Source organism: Mugil cephalus, chromosome 22, assembly GCF_022458985.1.
Source record: "Mugil cephalus isolate CIBA_MC_2020 chromosome 22, CIBA_Mcephalus_1.1, whole genome shotgun sequence".
NCBI lineage: Eukaryota > Metazoa > Chordata > Actinopteri > Mugiliformes > Mugilidae > Mugil > Mugil cephalus.
The window spans coordinates 14950800-14967140 of record NC_061791.1 but is presented as its reverse complement, the minus strand read 5'-3'; the positions used below and the strand labels follow the sequence as shown (position 1 = coordinate 14967140).

Genomic DNA, 16341 nt, shown 5'->3' with positions numbered 1-16341 from the left:
CTCGGTTTGTCTCTTATGGTTCGTCCGCACCACAGGGGAACGGTCTTATTCCTAAATAAAGTCAGTGATCTGTAGGACAAATATGCGATCCTTTTACATTTGCACAATGATCCACACATTATCTCCCTCCTGGATAAAGCTGTTGAATAGGGAGAGTGCATGTTCGCTGGCATCTCCAAACTTTATGCAACTTCCTCGATCTGTCCACCCATCCCTTCGGCGTGTCCAGACAAATGTGAAGCGATGGCGACATCTGGTGTCAGTTCTGGGAAGTTATTTTCTTTTTTCTATGAAATACTTTGAACGACTACGACCCAACAAACGTATATGAGTCTTAGACATGACTGACAGTGAAGTTCAGACACTGTACAGCAGTTTTCACCCCCAGTCCATGTTTCATCTTTACTCAACACAAGACTGATTTGTATCATCAAAATATCCCACAAAAGAAAATAATAATTGCATTAAACGTCTTCACATACATTAGCCAACAGACAATTTTTACGCTGCAAACAGCGTCAGTAGACTCGTCTATTCGATCTTTACCAGTGAAAGTAGCCACAAGGTGAGCACACAGCCACAATGAAACTCACTGTCACCCTGTAATGAGAAAGTTTGTCATGAAATGCTTTGTGGTTCTTGAATGACAAATATACAGGAGTCTTTATTATTATTGTGGAAGGAATATGTTGGTATAGATATACCTAGAGTTGTGCATGTAGGCTATTTTCTACTTGTAGTATACTACTAACTACTAATGTACATATGATCAACAGGAGGAGAGTCTCATGACAGTGGTAAGGTTAGTCAATTCTGTAGAAAATCTGAGGGCCTCAAATGAGAGGATACAAACTAGTAACTGACCTTGCCATAGCGAAAAGGGATTCACACAGGAGCATGTGAGACAGAGAACAAAAGAGGGGTTGTTAGAAAGCAGGTTGATCGCAGGAGGGAGGAAATAGGTGTTGGGGAGGCTTAGGTAGGAAGGACTTTCTCTTTTCTTCTACAGCGCTGTCTCCGGGGATTGGAGGACCTGAGTGGCTAGAGGTCAGGACCGGCCTGACCACCAACGATGGGAGAGTTAAGTCTAAACCACAACTCCCCCCACCTATAGACAACCAATCATATTCATTTGTATTGAAACTGTTATGAAGATGTGTAACTACTGAAAAAAATCCTTTCCTGGGACGTTGGCCCAAGACTCACTGAACAGACAAGGTCCATGCGCATGTATTTCTATATTCCAATACATTTTTGAATAAATAGCTTAATTTGACAGCAAGAAGTTGTATGGTGGTTTTTCCAGGAGAATTAACGAACACGCTGACACATACAATAAATGACAACGTCCACAGAAGTGTAGCATTCTGGAAAAGTTCTAAGCATTTAAAGTGAAGGTGTTTGACAAAATAATTACGACTAGTATTAATAATTTTAATGATTTTAATGTTTGATCATGTTTGATTCATTGTTTTTCAAATAGCAGCTTAATTAAATGAGTGTGTCAGCTGTTATATAAGTTCTTTAAAACAGCACCAGGTCTTCAGGGTAGACTGGGACACTGTGTTTAAAGTAGACGGCTTGGCAGGTAGTTTCTTTGAGTATCTGTAGAAGTTACCACACTTCTGTTGATTTTTAGTTGTCAGACTTGTCCTTGTTTCTTTATATAGTTGACAGCCATGAAGTAAAATTCTTGTTTTAACACATCAAATATCTGGTTAACTTAAGCTTAGGTATCAGTGTAAGTATTAGTTAAAACAACCAGAGCTTAGCATTGTAAAACCACCTGAACAACCTTCATTAAACTGATCAACCCGTAAGCATCACTTATTTGATTGCAGTCAAATCATCCTTTGTTGTGTTTAAATAACATTATTCATGCATGGTTTATAAAATGTATCAAATACAGTCTCTAAAAGAGCTGCACTTCTGCACCATGGCATTAGAGGCCAAACTGGTCAGGTGGTCACTAATCCCAATGTAAAGATATTACAAACAAGAGGCCATCAGTAGAATAAAATATATATACTCAGGAAAAACCAAGAAATAAATGAAACTGTCACTACTAAATACTCAATTAAAAGTATTTAATAATTACAAGATAGTAATAGGATAAGCATTTATTTCAGTTTAGGCATTAAAAAGCATATAGAAGTACACACTTGGTAAAAAGAACATAAAAATTATATAAAAAATAAGGCAACACTTAGAATAAGTACAGTGTAATAACTACTTCAAATGGTCTCTTAATAGTAATATTCCACCTAAAATACAATGACTTCATATGTACTACCTGTATAGCCTGTAGTATCAGAAAGTTTCAATGGCCTGAACTTGTTCCCTGTGAGAACGGCCGGAGAGCTAGGCATCTGTGGTCAGAGCTCGTTTATCTGAGCGGTGCGTCTCCTTTGCCAGCAACAGATAAACACTAACACTGAAAGATGAAGAGTTACTGATTGAGACCGAGCAGAAAAATACAATTTCCTCTATTAAGTGGAACAGGAAAACATCTAAATCAGTATTATTCTCCAAGATCTCAGTAGAAAACAGGAGAAAACAATGACTAAACATAATGCAACGTACAGGTTTAGACTTTGACATAAACCATTGATGGATCAAAATCACTTACCACCTGTGACACAAAGTATCACCATCAAACGCACTATCAGAAGGACCTGATGAACTAAAGGCAGAGGACCTAGCAGCACTGTCTGGCCACCATACTTTATCTAGAAAACAAGAATGACACTGCTATTGAAAAGGAAATAAAGGATCGGAAAGTCTCAAAAGAGCCCTCAGTCAAATATCTATTTACTGTGTTCATCAATAGTTAGAAGTACATTTCTCTCTTTGAAAGTAAAACTAAACTAGCTCATGTCTGACCCAGTATTTTCTAGTTTAGAGGAAAGTTTTACCTCTATGTGCTGAAATGTAAAGCTGGATGTGCTTTGTATGTCACAGGTGAAAAAGTCAGTCTGGTTGTCAGCTTCTTTCTCTTTCATGATGCAAGGATATTTCTTTCCGTCTTCAATACCCCACACTAACAACTCTGCTGCTGTCATCTCTAGTTTATCTGCCTTTTTCTGAAATGATGAAATGACAAATGCTTGATGTTTGCTCATCTGTTAAAAATATATACATATATTAAAAAATGTTTTAAAAAAAGTTGTACCTGTAGAATGATGCGAGACCCATCCCTTGTCCTCATAGATGAGAAGGTGGTGAACACAGGGTCTGGATAGTAGGTTATTTTTGCGGAACAGGCCAAGGATTGATTGGCTACTTTCAAATACACAGTGCTGCTCGAAGTCGTCTGAGGCCTTAAAGCTGCAGGTGTGTCGTAGGAGAGTTTCTGTGGGGAATTTACATCTGTTATATCATTCATTAATACACAGGATAAGATGTTACAATCCCTTGTGCATGTTCAGGCAACACACATGTAGAAGCCCAGTCCAACTGAAAAACCAAACAGCAGGCTAGCAGTCAGCTACCAACTAGCAACCAACAAGAAGACACCAGCTAACTAGCCTTGCCAACAGCAAGTAAGAGGTGATGGGACATGCAACTACACTTCAACCAACACTTCTCTCCTCTGCCTAAGAACAGAAGTAAAACACTTATAGATTATCGAATACTTATCTACTTCTCATCTGCATGATTTGGTCAAGTAAAAGCACTTTGATGGAGAACAAAATTGGAACTAAAATTGAACCTTGTGGTACACCAAAAGTAGTGTGAAGTCTGGAAGTTGTCAAGAAAGTTCTTTCAAAAGGGTAAGAATAAAAGAAGGAAGTTCCTTTGATGCCCAACCAGGACAGACAATGCACTGCAGAAACTGCATTTAGGTTTAAAGAAGTTTCAAAGATACTGTGAAGCTAAACGTGGATGTGAAAATTGACAATTACCTGCAAAAATATTTTTATTTAGTTTTATTTTAAAATACATTTTAAGTTTAATTTACCTGGCCCACCTGACTGCTGCTGGTTGTGGGAAGTTGGACTTCCGTCTGGCCATGGATGTGTGTGATTCCTTCCACAAACTCCAAGTGGAACCCCATGAGTGTGACCTTCCTCTTCCCACTGCAGGACATGGAACAGTAGCCAATCAGAGAGAAGGGATTTATCCCTGGTTCTTCTGGAGGGCCTACCACTGTGCATCTTGTTAACACGATTAAATAAACTAATTAAAACCCACCTGGCCCAGGTGCTGCTTGGTACAATGTCGGTGCAGGATGGTGTTGATCTATAGGTGATTTTAGCTTTGCCGTGGCAACTGCCATCAGGCAGTAGAACGCATGCTTTGACAAAACCTTTCTTTTCTGTAGTGGGAATGTGGAACGTCAGACTCACATCAGTCTTGTTCCATACAGGAGATCTGAGAGAGAAACACATCAACACTCACCATCATCACAATAACAATGATGTGGAGAAAACATTCTTCTAGTTTCTAGTGTGGCCATTATCTTAGTTGTCTGTAAAGTGACTCACTCTTGTGGAGAACAGTCCAGGTCTGTCTGGATCCTCACTCTGGTCACATTAATGAGGTTCTGACCTGACAAGAAGGCATGGTTTCTACCGTAGAAACACACAACACTGGGAGAGATGGAGGAGATTTCTGGCTTCTAACAGAAATAAAACACACGAACATCAGCTTTAAAACACCACCCTACTGATGTTATAACATTTACTGAATGGAGGAACAATGTGTGTAACAGTGGAGGTTCAGACTCACAGAAAAGTTCATCCCAGGCTCCAACTTTTGACAAACACTGTCCTACAGTAGGAAGTGGGAGAATAGATTCAGAGCTGTAAAGTTACTATCAGAGTGGGTTCAGGTTTTATTGTGGCTAATGCTGACTTAGATCAAAAACTAGTTCATGTATATTTTGTGCTTGTTCAGTGTGTTAACGAGCATCGCTCTCTCTCTCTCTTAATAATGTCTTAATAATATTGGCTTGATGGAGCATTTTAACACATCAGATAAGGAGATAACAATAGTCATACATTATCCACTCCTTCATTAGACCATGAACATCCATTTATGTTCCATCCACATCCAGCATTGATACACTGCTGACACCTGAAGAACAAACAAACACATACTGATTTTGGCAGTCAGGACCATCAAAAACTAATATATGGATCTAAGACACATAAAATTACATTAGTATATAACAATATAGTTTACAATCAAATATCTTCAATGATGACAAAACACTGACTATGGTCAACTGATGAAGCTTTTTAGCTTTTATCAAGAACAAGGGAACTGATTTTCACGTTTCATTATTTCTATGATATATATAGTTTAATCACAGCATGTTTCTTTAAATTCTAGAAAATAGGAATGAACTTACAAGACAGAAGTTGGAGGTCCACTAATGTCAGAGCAGTTGGTTAGCTTCAGACGCTCTGAAAGGTTTGTCTTCCCAAGGCTCATCATTACAGTGACATCCAGGCCTGTTAGAGAAAATAATATGATGAACTTCAGAGTCTTGACCTCTGACACATGAAAACACAGATTTGTCAACTGGTTGGTGGGAAATGTTGTAAATTAACAAACAAGTCTGATTCATGACAGCATAACATCTACAACTCCTCCTTGACTGTGAGATTTGAAGTAAACTGGATTATTTATTTAAAGTTACTGACCGTCAGCAGGAATTGAGCCATGGGATAGGTTGCAGTTGCATTGTGGGAACAGAGGACGACTATTTTGTGGATAACGTTCTCTAGATGATGGAAAGATTTCACAGGTAAAGTTATCCTCTGTCCATTTCACAGTCAGGTGGGTCTGGATCTTTAGTGTGATCTGAGAAAGGAAGAGAGATGAGTGACAAATAACTGATAGTTACAGTTGTACAGTGTTAATGTGTAACCTGTACCTCTCCGCTGGGGTTCTTTAGAAGCTTGTGGGAAATAATGTTCTCTGTGGAATCATCAGGAATAGATAACCAGTCAGAATCTTGGCAGTCGTCTTCAAATGTGCACCTGGGAAAAGAGAAATGTCTTATAATGAAGTTCATGATGGGTTTTTGAAGATGTCAGATGCAGATGTTGTTGCTCTGACCTTTGTTTAGAGCCACACCAGACACAGTATGGATCCTTTGCAGACAAACACTCCTGTACATCTGTGTATGTGCCGCACTTTGATACAGACACACGCTTCATCTGGAAAACAAGTGGAGACACTACAAAATACAGCAAAATGTATGATATTCATTATTACACAGGATGAGATGCTACAATCCCTTGTACCAAGATCTGAAGCAAAATGCATCTAGAAGCCCAGTCCAACTGAAACACCAAACAGCAGGCTAGCAGTCAGCTACCAAGTAGCAGCCAACAAGAAGACACCAGCTAACTAGCCTAGCCAACAGCAGTAGGTAAGAAGTGATGGGACATGCGACTACATGCCTATGGAGGACCAATTCTGCCACAATAAAAAACAAATAAATAAATGAATACCTTCAGTTAAATGATATGAATAATTAAATAAATAAATACCTAAATATATGACATAAATGCTCTTTATTTATTTAACCATTTATGTATTTACTGATGCAAGCACTTCGGCATGCACAATTAAATGTTATTCTATTTACCTATTTACCTTTTGCAGTCGACCCTGTCTGATGGCCTGTTGCATTTAGCGTTGTGCACCAGCACAACCGTCGACCCTATTTGGAGGAAGTGGTACATCGCTTGGAGTTGTCTGTGTTGGCTCCCATAGACACAATAAAGAGTAGATGCCACATTGACTGCTACCACCTGTAGGAGCTGACCACTGACATATATGTGTGGCTGCCATCTTGGACCAATCATCCGCTGCATTCACTCACCTGTTTAAAAGGACCAACGTCACCATCCCCGGCTTCCAGATGGTTCGAACCGAGAGACACCATGTATAAAGGAGGGGGCCTTGCCATGCTCGTGAACAACAGGAGGTGTCTTCCTGGGCACGTCTCTGTTAAAGAGCAGGTCTTTTGCCCCGACATCGAGGTCTTCGCTGTCGTCCATATTATTTGCCGAGGGAGTTTACCAGTGTCATTGCCATCACTATTTATATTTCTCCATCTGGAAACGCAGAAGCAGCGTGTGATGTCATCCACACTGTGACTGCGGTACTGCGAACACAACAACCTGGGGCCTTCATAATTATCACAGGTGACTTTAACCATGTGTCTCTATCATCCACACTCCCAACCTTCTTCCAGTTTGTCAGTTGTGCCACCCGTGAAAATAAGACTTTGGACCTGCTGTACGCAAATATTAAGGATGCGTACAGCTCCACTGCCCTGCCACCACTGGGCAGGTCAGACCACAACCTAGTTCTGCTCTTACCATCATACAAGCCTGTGGTTCAGCAGCACCCAGTCACAGTGAGGACAGTGAGGCCATGGATACACTGCGTAGAGCGCTGGAGGCCACAGACTGGGATGCTCTTTATGAGCCACATGGTGGGGATATTGATGGCATGACAGACTGTGTCTCTGAATACATTGGGTTCTGCAACATCATCCCGACTAAGGAGATCCGCTGCTACCCAAACAACAAACCATGGGTAACCAGCGACCTGAAGGCCCTTCTCAACAACAAGAAGAGGTCCTTTAGATCACGGGACCGAGCAGAACTAGCTTTCATCACAAACCTTTTCACACCTCCCGCCCCCAGGACATCCTCTCATCATCCCACCAGTTCCTGCAGCAGACACCTCTCTGCACTACCCTCGTCACCTCTACCCTACAACCCACTGCTGACATCCCCCACCCCCTAGTCTGGACTACACATCAAAGCCAGCCAGGTGAGGAGAGTACTGGAGAAGCTCAAATACCAGACCGTATCAGCCCTCATTGGTTGAAGGCATGTTCCAGTCAGCTATGTGAAGTTCTCCAGCAGCTCTTCAACCTGAGCCTACACCTTCAGAGAGTGCCAGTGCTCTGGAAAACATCCTGCCTGGTCGCAGTGCCCAAAAAAGGACGTACTGCTGCACTGGAGGACTAGAGGCCGGTAGCACCGACCTCTCACATCATGAAGGTCATGGAGAGACTGGTCCTGGCACACCTCAGACTGCTGGTGTGCCCATCACAAGACCCAGTGCTGTTTGCATATCAGCCCCATGTTGGGGTTGATGATGCAATCATCTACCTGATGCAGAAGGCCTACTCCTCCCTGGACAAACCCAACACCTCAGTCCGGATCATGTTCTTCGACTTCTCCAGCGCCTTCAATACCATCCAGCCCAGACTGCTGAAGGCCAAACTGGAGAACATGCAGCTTGGTGCTCCCCTCGTCACTTGGGTTGATGACTATCTGATTGGCAGACCACAGTTTGTGAGATTACAGAACTGTGTGTCTGATCGTCTGATTTGTAACATTAAGGCCCCCAAGGAACTGTGCTGTCCCCCTTCGTCTTCACCACATACACTGCTGACTTTCAGTATTGCACTGAGTCGTGTCATCTGCAGAAATTCTGTGATGACACGGCCATTGTTTGGTGTGTTGAGAGGGGGAGAGAGGCTGAGTACAGGGACCTGGTCGACCGCTTTGTGAAGTGGTGTTGGGAGAATCACCAGCAGCTGAATGTGACAAAGATGAAGGACATGGTGGTGAACTTCAGGAGAAAGTGGAGATGTTACCTGCGTACAAGTACCTGGGGGTCTCACTGGACAATAAACTGGACTGGTCCAACAACACAGAGGCCGTCTACAAGAAGGGTCTGAGCAGGCTTTACTTCCTGAGGAGGCCTGGGTCCTTCAATGTCTGCAACAAGATGCTGCAGATGTTCTATCAGTCTGTTGTGGTGAGCATCTGCTGTGGTATCCTGGGGTGCGGGCATCAAGGCAAAGGACTCAAAAACAGACTGAACAAACTCATCAGATAGGCAGAGTCTGTTGTTGGCTCTAAGCTCGTCACCCTAACCCTGGAGGAGGTGGTGGAAGACAGGATGCTGGCAAAGCTGCTGGCAATCATGGACAATCCCTTCAGCAACAGACTCATTCAACCCCACTGCTCTAAGGAACGATACAGGACATTGTTCCTCCCAACCACAATAAGACTTTACAACTCATCTACCTTTGTCAGATCCACAATCACAGAACTGCACTGAATCTACCTGTCACCTTTTACTGCCTGTGACCTTGCGCTTCAAGTATATCTTACATAATCAAGTATGATTTACAATATATCATATTATATCCTAACTTGTGTGTGTGTGTGTGTGTGTGTGTATAAGGATATATATATGTATATGTATGTATATATGTGTATGGGTGTGTGTGTGTGTGTATATATATATATGCATTAATACATGTTTACATATTATATATTGTAGTTATGTACGTATGCTCACCTTGCACATATGACACATTTCTGTGTATATTATTATCATTATTATTATTATGATTATTATTATTATTACATACTGATGCTGCTGCCATTATTAGTACTATACATACTGTTATATCATCAGTACTACTGCCATAATCTTGCCACTGCACCTTATCTACCTGTGTATCTTGTGTTTTTTAAGTGTCCTTGTCCTGTGTTTTTAACTTCGCTTTTATTTTTACACGTCAGCATTTTATTGTATTGTATTTTATTGTATTCAAAATACCGGACTGCTATGACAGCCTAATTTCCCTTAGGGGATGAATAGAGTACTAAATCAATCAATCAATCAATCAATCAATCAATCAATCAATCAATCAATCAATCAATCAATCAATCAGAAAGAAATAAAGGTTGATTATGTTCGGGCTACTCTAACAAGTCTTGCTTTGAAGAATATAAACATATTAAGACGGTATAACGGTATTACTCAGTAGGATTACATTTCAAAAGTATTTCCTTAACTAATCTCTGGATGGCAGTATGGTTCCATGGTAGAAACTTAAAAATATTTGAAGGCTAACTTCGCCATTATAAGGCCTACAAAGACGATCAAAACATGGATTTGATACTGATCACAAGTTGGGTGTAGTTTAAACATTGCATTTTTGGTTACATATGTGTGTGGTACATGTGGTGTACATTTCAGTTTCCAGTTCTAGTCAAACAGAGGTGCTGCAGTTCTATTTTATTTACGACGTTTATCTCGCTATATGGTCCAACGACACCTGTAGGTCTGGTTTCCTATCTGTGGGGTACCTGGATGTGGATTAACACATCCATGAGAACAGTCTTAAAGGCAAAATAATTCTTGGTTCTTGGGATTTGTAATGTGCTTTAAAGATTTTTTTACGGCTTTGTTTTATGGGCTCAGAAATCTGCAAAGGAAACAAAACAATGCTCTAGAGAAGTCCTCCCCCTCCTGTTGGGTCAGGGGAGAAATCAGATGTTCTCCTACGTTATTATGTCCAATAACATTTTGTTGCACATGCTAAAGTGCTTGCATCAATAAATGAATAAATAAATAAATAGCATTTATGTCATATACTTAGGTATTTATTTATTTAATTAATTATTTCTGGCATATATCTATAGGTATTTATTTATTTATTGTAGCAGAATTGGTCCTACATACATGTCAACCAACACATCTCCCCTCTTCAAAACACGAGGCAAAACATATTTAGAAACTTATTCCAACTGGAGAAAAAAAAAAAAAACGACCAGCAGGCTAACCGTCAGCTACCAACTAGCAACTAACAAGGAGAAACCAGCTAACTAGCCTAACCAACAGTAGTAGTAGGCACATTACTGGGGTTTTCAAGTGGGCACCTTCCTTGACCGATGTTTCGTTAAGTTAGGCCCACGACGCCCCAAGAAGGCTTAACAGTAAGTTCCAGCATCCTGCTCCTGATGCCTGGCTCCACAGAGGTTGTCCTGCACACAGCCCTCCACACCCTTGCTGTACATGACCTATGATATCTCTTTGCCTGAGGGCAACCTGTTCCTGCACTACGTCTTTTTGATTCCACTTCCTATCTGTTTTAACGGTGGGCGCTACACTAAATGAATAGTGAGTGAGTAAGAGCAGTACCTGGTTTCTAAATGGCACATAGACATGCTTCTGTTCCACTTGATCCAGTTGCGTTTTGGGAAACACTTGGCAGTCGTCATTGGCCCAGTAGAGCACCGTGGGACAAGCAGGGTGATAGTTCCTGTCCACAGCAAGCTGACAATAACGATGTTATTTTATTACATACCTACATCGCTCTGATCAATATAGAAAATAGTCAAATTTGTCAGATTCTTCCACATTTAGCTACAACCATGGAAATTATGTTAAAAAGTTAGGAAATAATTGTGCAACTACTTGCACAATTATTTGCTAACTATTTAACATAATTTTAAATAGGTCATAGATTGAAATATTATAAACTAGAATCTAGTTGCACAATTATTTGCTAACTATTTAATATAATTTTAAATAGGTCATAGATTGAAACATTATGGAGTTGCTTGCATGCATGTTCTCTCTATATATTTTCTGGACTTTTATGCAAATCTACTTATGTTTTGAACAAATTTTATGCTGAAATGTAGAAAACTCTGAGGGTAAAGCTCCTAAATGGCACTTGATGTATTAATATCAGATCTGCCATGGACTCAACAAAGCGAGGCCTTTTTCATCCTATAAGTAGGCAAAGTTTTACAACAAGTAGCGAAAAGCTATTTAAATTCTGTGGTCTGTATGTGAAGTGATACACAGGATGTGAAACCAAAAGGTGTGAAAGAGACACACATCTGAAAACAGTACAACTTGAGTACATCATTTGATAGGAATTCAATTTTCTTTTTTATAAGAATAAAGAGCTCTGCCCTACACAAAATGTATACGGTGCATGCTAATATCTGGACACATTTTTTATTTTACAAAAATATAAGCTTCTGTATTTAAATTTCTAATCATGTTTGATTTGAGTAATTTTAACAGCTAGATCACACTCACCAACACTTTAGAAACCACACTGATGGAGGAGTTACGCTATCTGTACTCATTAGATTCTACTTTGTTTTAGTGTGGTTTATTATTACACTGTTTTCTGCCTCATATAAATTTAGCCTCTCCTGTAGGCTAGCAATTCACTGTTATCACCACAACAAAATTAATGTTGTTATAAGTCAGGCATGCTTTTCCTTGGCCCGGTAAAAACAAGACCTCATTTTCTGGTTGTGGTAGAATGAGCTTTTGAACTGTGACGTCGCTGAGACATTGTTATTGTCAGTGCTAATCATTCACAGGTGTCAAGGAAACCAAGATGCCAAATCGTTATACACACCTTAATGAGCTGTCCATCTCCTGTACCAATGAAGAAAACCATCCATGTCTTCTGCCTCACTGCCAGCACAGAGGTCATGTAGGGCTGCCTGAAGAGAACTGCCTCTGGTTTAAGAGTCTTAGGCTGAGAAAGAGACACATAGAGAATCAGGGTTGGATCTAAATGATATTTAGATTCATGAAGACAGAACTCTGCTGTTTCATTGAAAGTATTTAACATGGACCAGTATGGGATATTTGTAGTTTAGTGACTTTGTAGGAACCACACATTAATTAATTGATATACACTTATTTTGCATGAATGACCATAGAAGGAATACTTTGAAAGGTAGAGACAACATCTAATCCCCATTAAAACATTCTTTACCTGGTTCTTGTTGGGACTATCCACGTAGTAGAAGTCTGGATCCTTATCTTTGTCTAAACTGAGATCAGGACTGATGTCAAACACCACCAGTTCAGTGTTGATTTGTTCTCCGTCCACACTGAACACTCCGCTCCAAAGAACCGTCTGTCCACCTGGGATGACCGAGGAGGCCAGAAGTCTGCTGCCTTCACCGTCAGAGACACTGAGAGTCGCGCCCCGTAGAGACTTGAGAGTTTGGGTTTTACTTGTTTCGCCTTCAAGCCAAATGAGACGGACTTTGTTGATGTTAGCGTCACTTCTTACGTTGGAGAGCAGATAGAGGATGGAACTGATCTGAAATCCGTCCACAAACTCCACATCGCCTTTATTTTTGATCGTAGGTGTGCCTGATGATCCATCAGTTACAGAAAATATACTTGTCTGGTCTTTGTGATCCGCATTTTGAAGGTTGATGGTCTCAGCATCAGTGGAGCACTTGGTCTTTTCGGGCTGCATCGCGGTCAGAATATAAGTCTCTGTCTGAGATGGATTCTTCTTGACATCCACCAGAATACCTACGAACGAGCTGTTCCATCTCAGTGGTCCCACCTGGATGGGTTCTTTGTACAAAATGTTAGAGATGTTCTTCAGGTCCAGAACCTCGCAGTAACCACACTCATTGTCAGTCACACCGCACATGATCTGAGCGCCATTCTCAACAAAGGGTAATAATAAGTTGATGCTGAAAGTTGCGTTCCAGAAAGTCTTCTCAGAGACCCGGTCAAACTTATCGTCCGCCGAATCTTTACCGAGCTTCAAGATTCCTCTCAGGGTCAGACTGTGGATCAGAGTCAGGTCGTGGCTCAGCTGGTACAGCTTCTCCTCTGTGGCGATATAAACCGTGTTGTTGGCCACTGAATAGTGGCGGATGTCTCCATCGAAGGCGAAACCTCCTCCATCCTCCTCCAGACACCGACCCTGTTCTCCCCAGAGAATACAAAGCAGACCGAGCAGCACGATCATTTTTCAGCAACGGTGCCAGCTCTGGCTGGATTCCCTCAGACAATGAAGCTGTGCATAGCGCTCTGATCTCTGATCACTGCGTCTCTAGAGCCGCGCGTAAAAGCGCAGCGCGACTCTGAAAAGAGAAGTGGGAGGAGGTAGCGCTGAAAGCATTTAAAACCATCAGACATTTACAATAATATATGATGAAGACAAAGCAGCATCAGCATTTTCTATTGGCCCCATTTGTCACTCTTCTATCGTTCTTAAAGTCCACACAGCTTCAGTTAACAAAACGCGTGCATGCTGAGGATAATGATTAAAATCCACGTCTTAAAACTCTTTGATCAGTCAAGATCAAGACTCAATGACAGCTGGCAGGAGTTCGCTAAATCAGCCTTCAGCAGTTTACATGGTATCCATCTCAAGAGGAACAAAAAGCTGTGACGAGGATCTTTCCACTTCCATTCAGTTAGCGAATCAATTCTCGGTTTGTCTCTTATGGTCCGTCCGCACCACAGGGGAAGGGTCTTATTCCTAAATAAAGTCAGTGATCTGTAGGACAAATATGCGATCCTTTTACATTTGCACAATGATCCACACATTATCTCCTGGATAAAGCTGTTGAATAGGGAGAGTGCATGTTCGCTGGCATCTCCAAACTTTATGCAACTTCCTCCATCTGTCCACCCATCCCTTCGGCGTGTTCAGACAAATGTAAAGCGATGGCGACATCTGGTGTCAGTTCTGGGAAGTTATTTTCTCTGCTCTATGAAATACTTTGAACGACTACGACCAAACAAACGTATATGAGTTTTAGACATGACTGACAGTGAAGTTCAGACACTGTACAGCAGTTTTAACCCCCAGTCCATGTTTCATCTTTACTCAACACAAGACTGATTTGTATCATCAAAATATCCCACAAAAGAAAATAATAATTGCATTAAACGTCTTCACATACGTTAGCCAACAGACTATTTTTTTTTAGGGAATCAGTTACGTTTCAAACAGCGTCAGTAGACTCGTCTATTCGACGTTTACCAGTGAAAGTAGCCACAAGGTGAGCACACAGCCACTACTACTAACTACTAACGTACATATGATCAACAGGAGGAGAGTCTCATGACAGTGGCAAGGTTAGTCAGATGTGTAGAACATCTGAGGGCCTCAAATGAGAGGATACAAACAAGTATCTGACCTTGCCATAACGAAAAGGGATTCACCCAGGAGCATGTGAGACAGAGAACAATAGAGGGGTTGTTAGAAAGCAGGTTGATCGCAGGAGGGAGGAAATAGGTGTTGGGGAGGCTTAGGTAGGAAGGACTTTCTCTTTTCTTCTACAGCGCTGTCTCCGGGGATTGGAGGACCTGAGTGGCTAGAGGTCAGGACCGGCCTGACCACCAACGATGGGAGAGTTAAGTCTAAACCACGACTCCCCCCACCTATAGACAACCAATCATATTCATTGTATTGAAACTGTTATAAAGATGTGTAACTACTGAAAAACATCATTTTCTGGGACATTGGCCAAGACTAACTGAACAGACAAGGTCCATGCGCATGTATTTCTATATTCCAATACATTTTTGAATAAATAGCTTAATTTGACAGCAAGAAGTCATATGGTGGTTTTTCCAGGAGAATTAACGAACACACTGACACATACAATAAGTGACAATGTCCACGGAAGTGTAGCATTCTGGAAAAGTTCTAAGCATTACATTTAAAACTGGATTGCCAACCACCCCCCAAAAGAAATAAAAATGGAGAAGTAAACGTAGGATGGTTAGCTCTGCATTAGGTTACTCCTGCCTGCAAAACATTCAGATGCAGCTCAAAAAACCTATTCAAAGATTCCATTAAAATCCACTATAGCAGAGAGAGACAATACATAATGTTACTAGCATGATTTGAAGAATCACACTGCATCCAAGTTCCAAACGGTCACTAAAATTTGAAAAAACAATTAATGAAACCTTAGCTTCAACCTTATGCTCAATGTGTTCAATTCAAATTACTATCTTTACAAAATGTCAAGGGTGCTGTGAGTGAGCAATGCCGGGCTTAAACTGTCTGTTCTGGAAGCATCCAGCTCCTTCTGACACACTGAGAGTCCGAATACTGATGGAGGACCAGCGTGTGCGGTCTGCGCAAGAAGAAAACCTTGCAGCAGGTTTTACATATCAATGGACATATGGCCCCAAAGGCCTGAACCACTGAAATCCAAGTGTAAATGTCTGGTAGCTGTTAAATACTGCACACACTGGAGGGAGGATGGGAAGTAAATTAACTCAAGTCTCAGTTCTGCTTTGAAAAAAAACAAGTTTTTTAAAAAAAAAAAGCCATCAACTGTAGTAATGGGAGCTACTTTGGTAAACAAAAAGCCCGCAGTATAGTTTGATAATTTAACATGTGGTTTAAGTTAAGTTGAATCCATGCAGATTTTACCTCAAAATACTCATTCCCGACAAATTTGATGGTAACAAATTATTAAAATCAATACAATGTAAAAGCTGTCTTTGCAATGCACAATTTGTACATGCAGTGAAATAATAAAAAGATATATTAAAATATGCTAGCTCAAATAGTCAGCTCAATGCTCAAGAGTTAACACAAAATATTAACCACTTTGCAATGCACATTTAGTTTTCGTTGGTATTTGACCAAATAATTACGACTAGTATTAATAATTTTAATGATTTTAATGTTTGATCATGTTTGATTAATTGTTTTTCAAATAGCAGCTAAATTAAATGAGTGTGTCA

At 40.8% G+C, this 16341-nt stretch overlaps 1 protein-coding gene across 1 annotated transcript; it reads right to left on the bottom strand.

Moving 5' to 3' along the window:
• Positions 1–2072: 2072 nt before the first annotated feature.
• On the bottom strand, positions 2073–13691 carry LOC125000414. The gene is made up of 18 exons (XM_047575962.1): positions 12593–13691; positions 12227–12349; positions 10984–11118; positions 8426–8578; positions 8234–8312; positions 6613–6679; positions 5885–5990; positions 5652–5811; positions 5357–5459; positions 5004–5079; positions 4732–4773; positions 4488–4621; positions 4195–4374; positions 3962–4079; positions 3173–3352; positions 2916–3083; positions 2630–2729; positions 2073–2434 (listed from the first exon to the last, which is right to left on the bottom strand). Exons 1-18 carry the CDS (start codon positions 13592–13594, stop codon positions 2376–2378), a joined length of 2985 nt encoding a protein of 994 aa, XP_047431918.1. The 5' UTR covers positions 13595–13691; the 3' UTR covers positions 2073–2375.
• Between the last annotated feature and the right edge of the window lie 2650 nt (positions 13692–16341).

Coding starts and splice junctions, on each gene's coding strand:
- LOC125000414 (XM_047575962.1), bottom strand. CDS start 13,594: ATGATCGTGCTGCTCGGTCTGCTTTGTATTCTCTGGGGAGAACAGGGT. Junction 12,350..12,592: donor ATAGTCCCAACAAGAACCAG/GTAAAGAATGTT, acceptor TCTCTTTCTCAG/CCTAAGACTCTTAAACCAGA. Junction 8,579..10,983: donor ATGTGCCATTTAGAAACCAG/GTACTGCTCTTA, acceptor TGTCACATTCAG/CTGCTGGTGATTCTCCCAAC.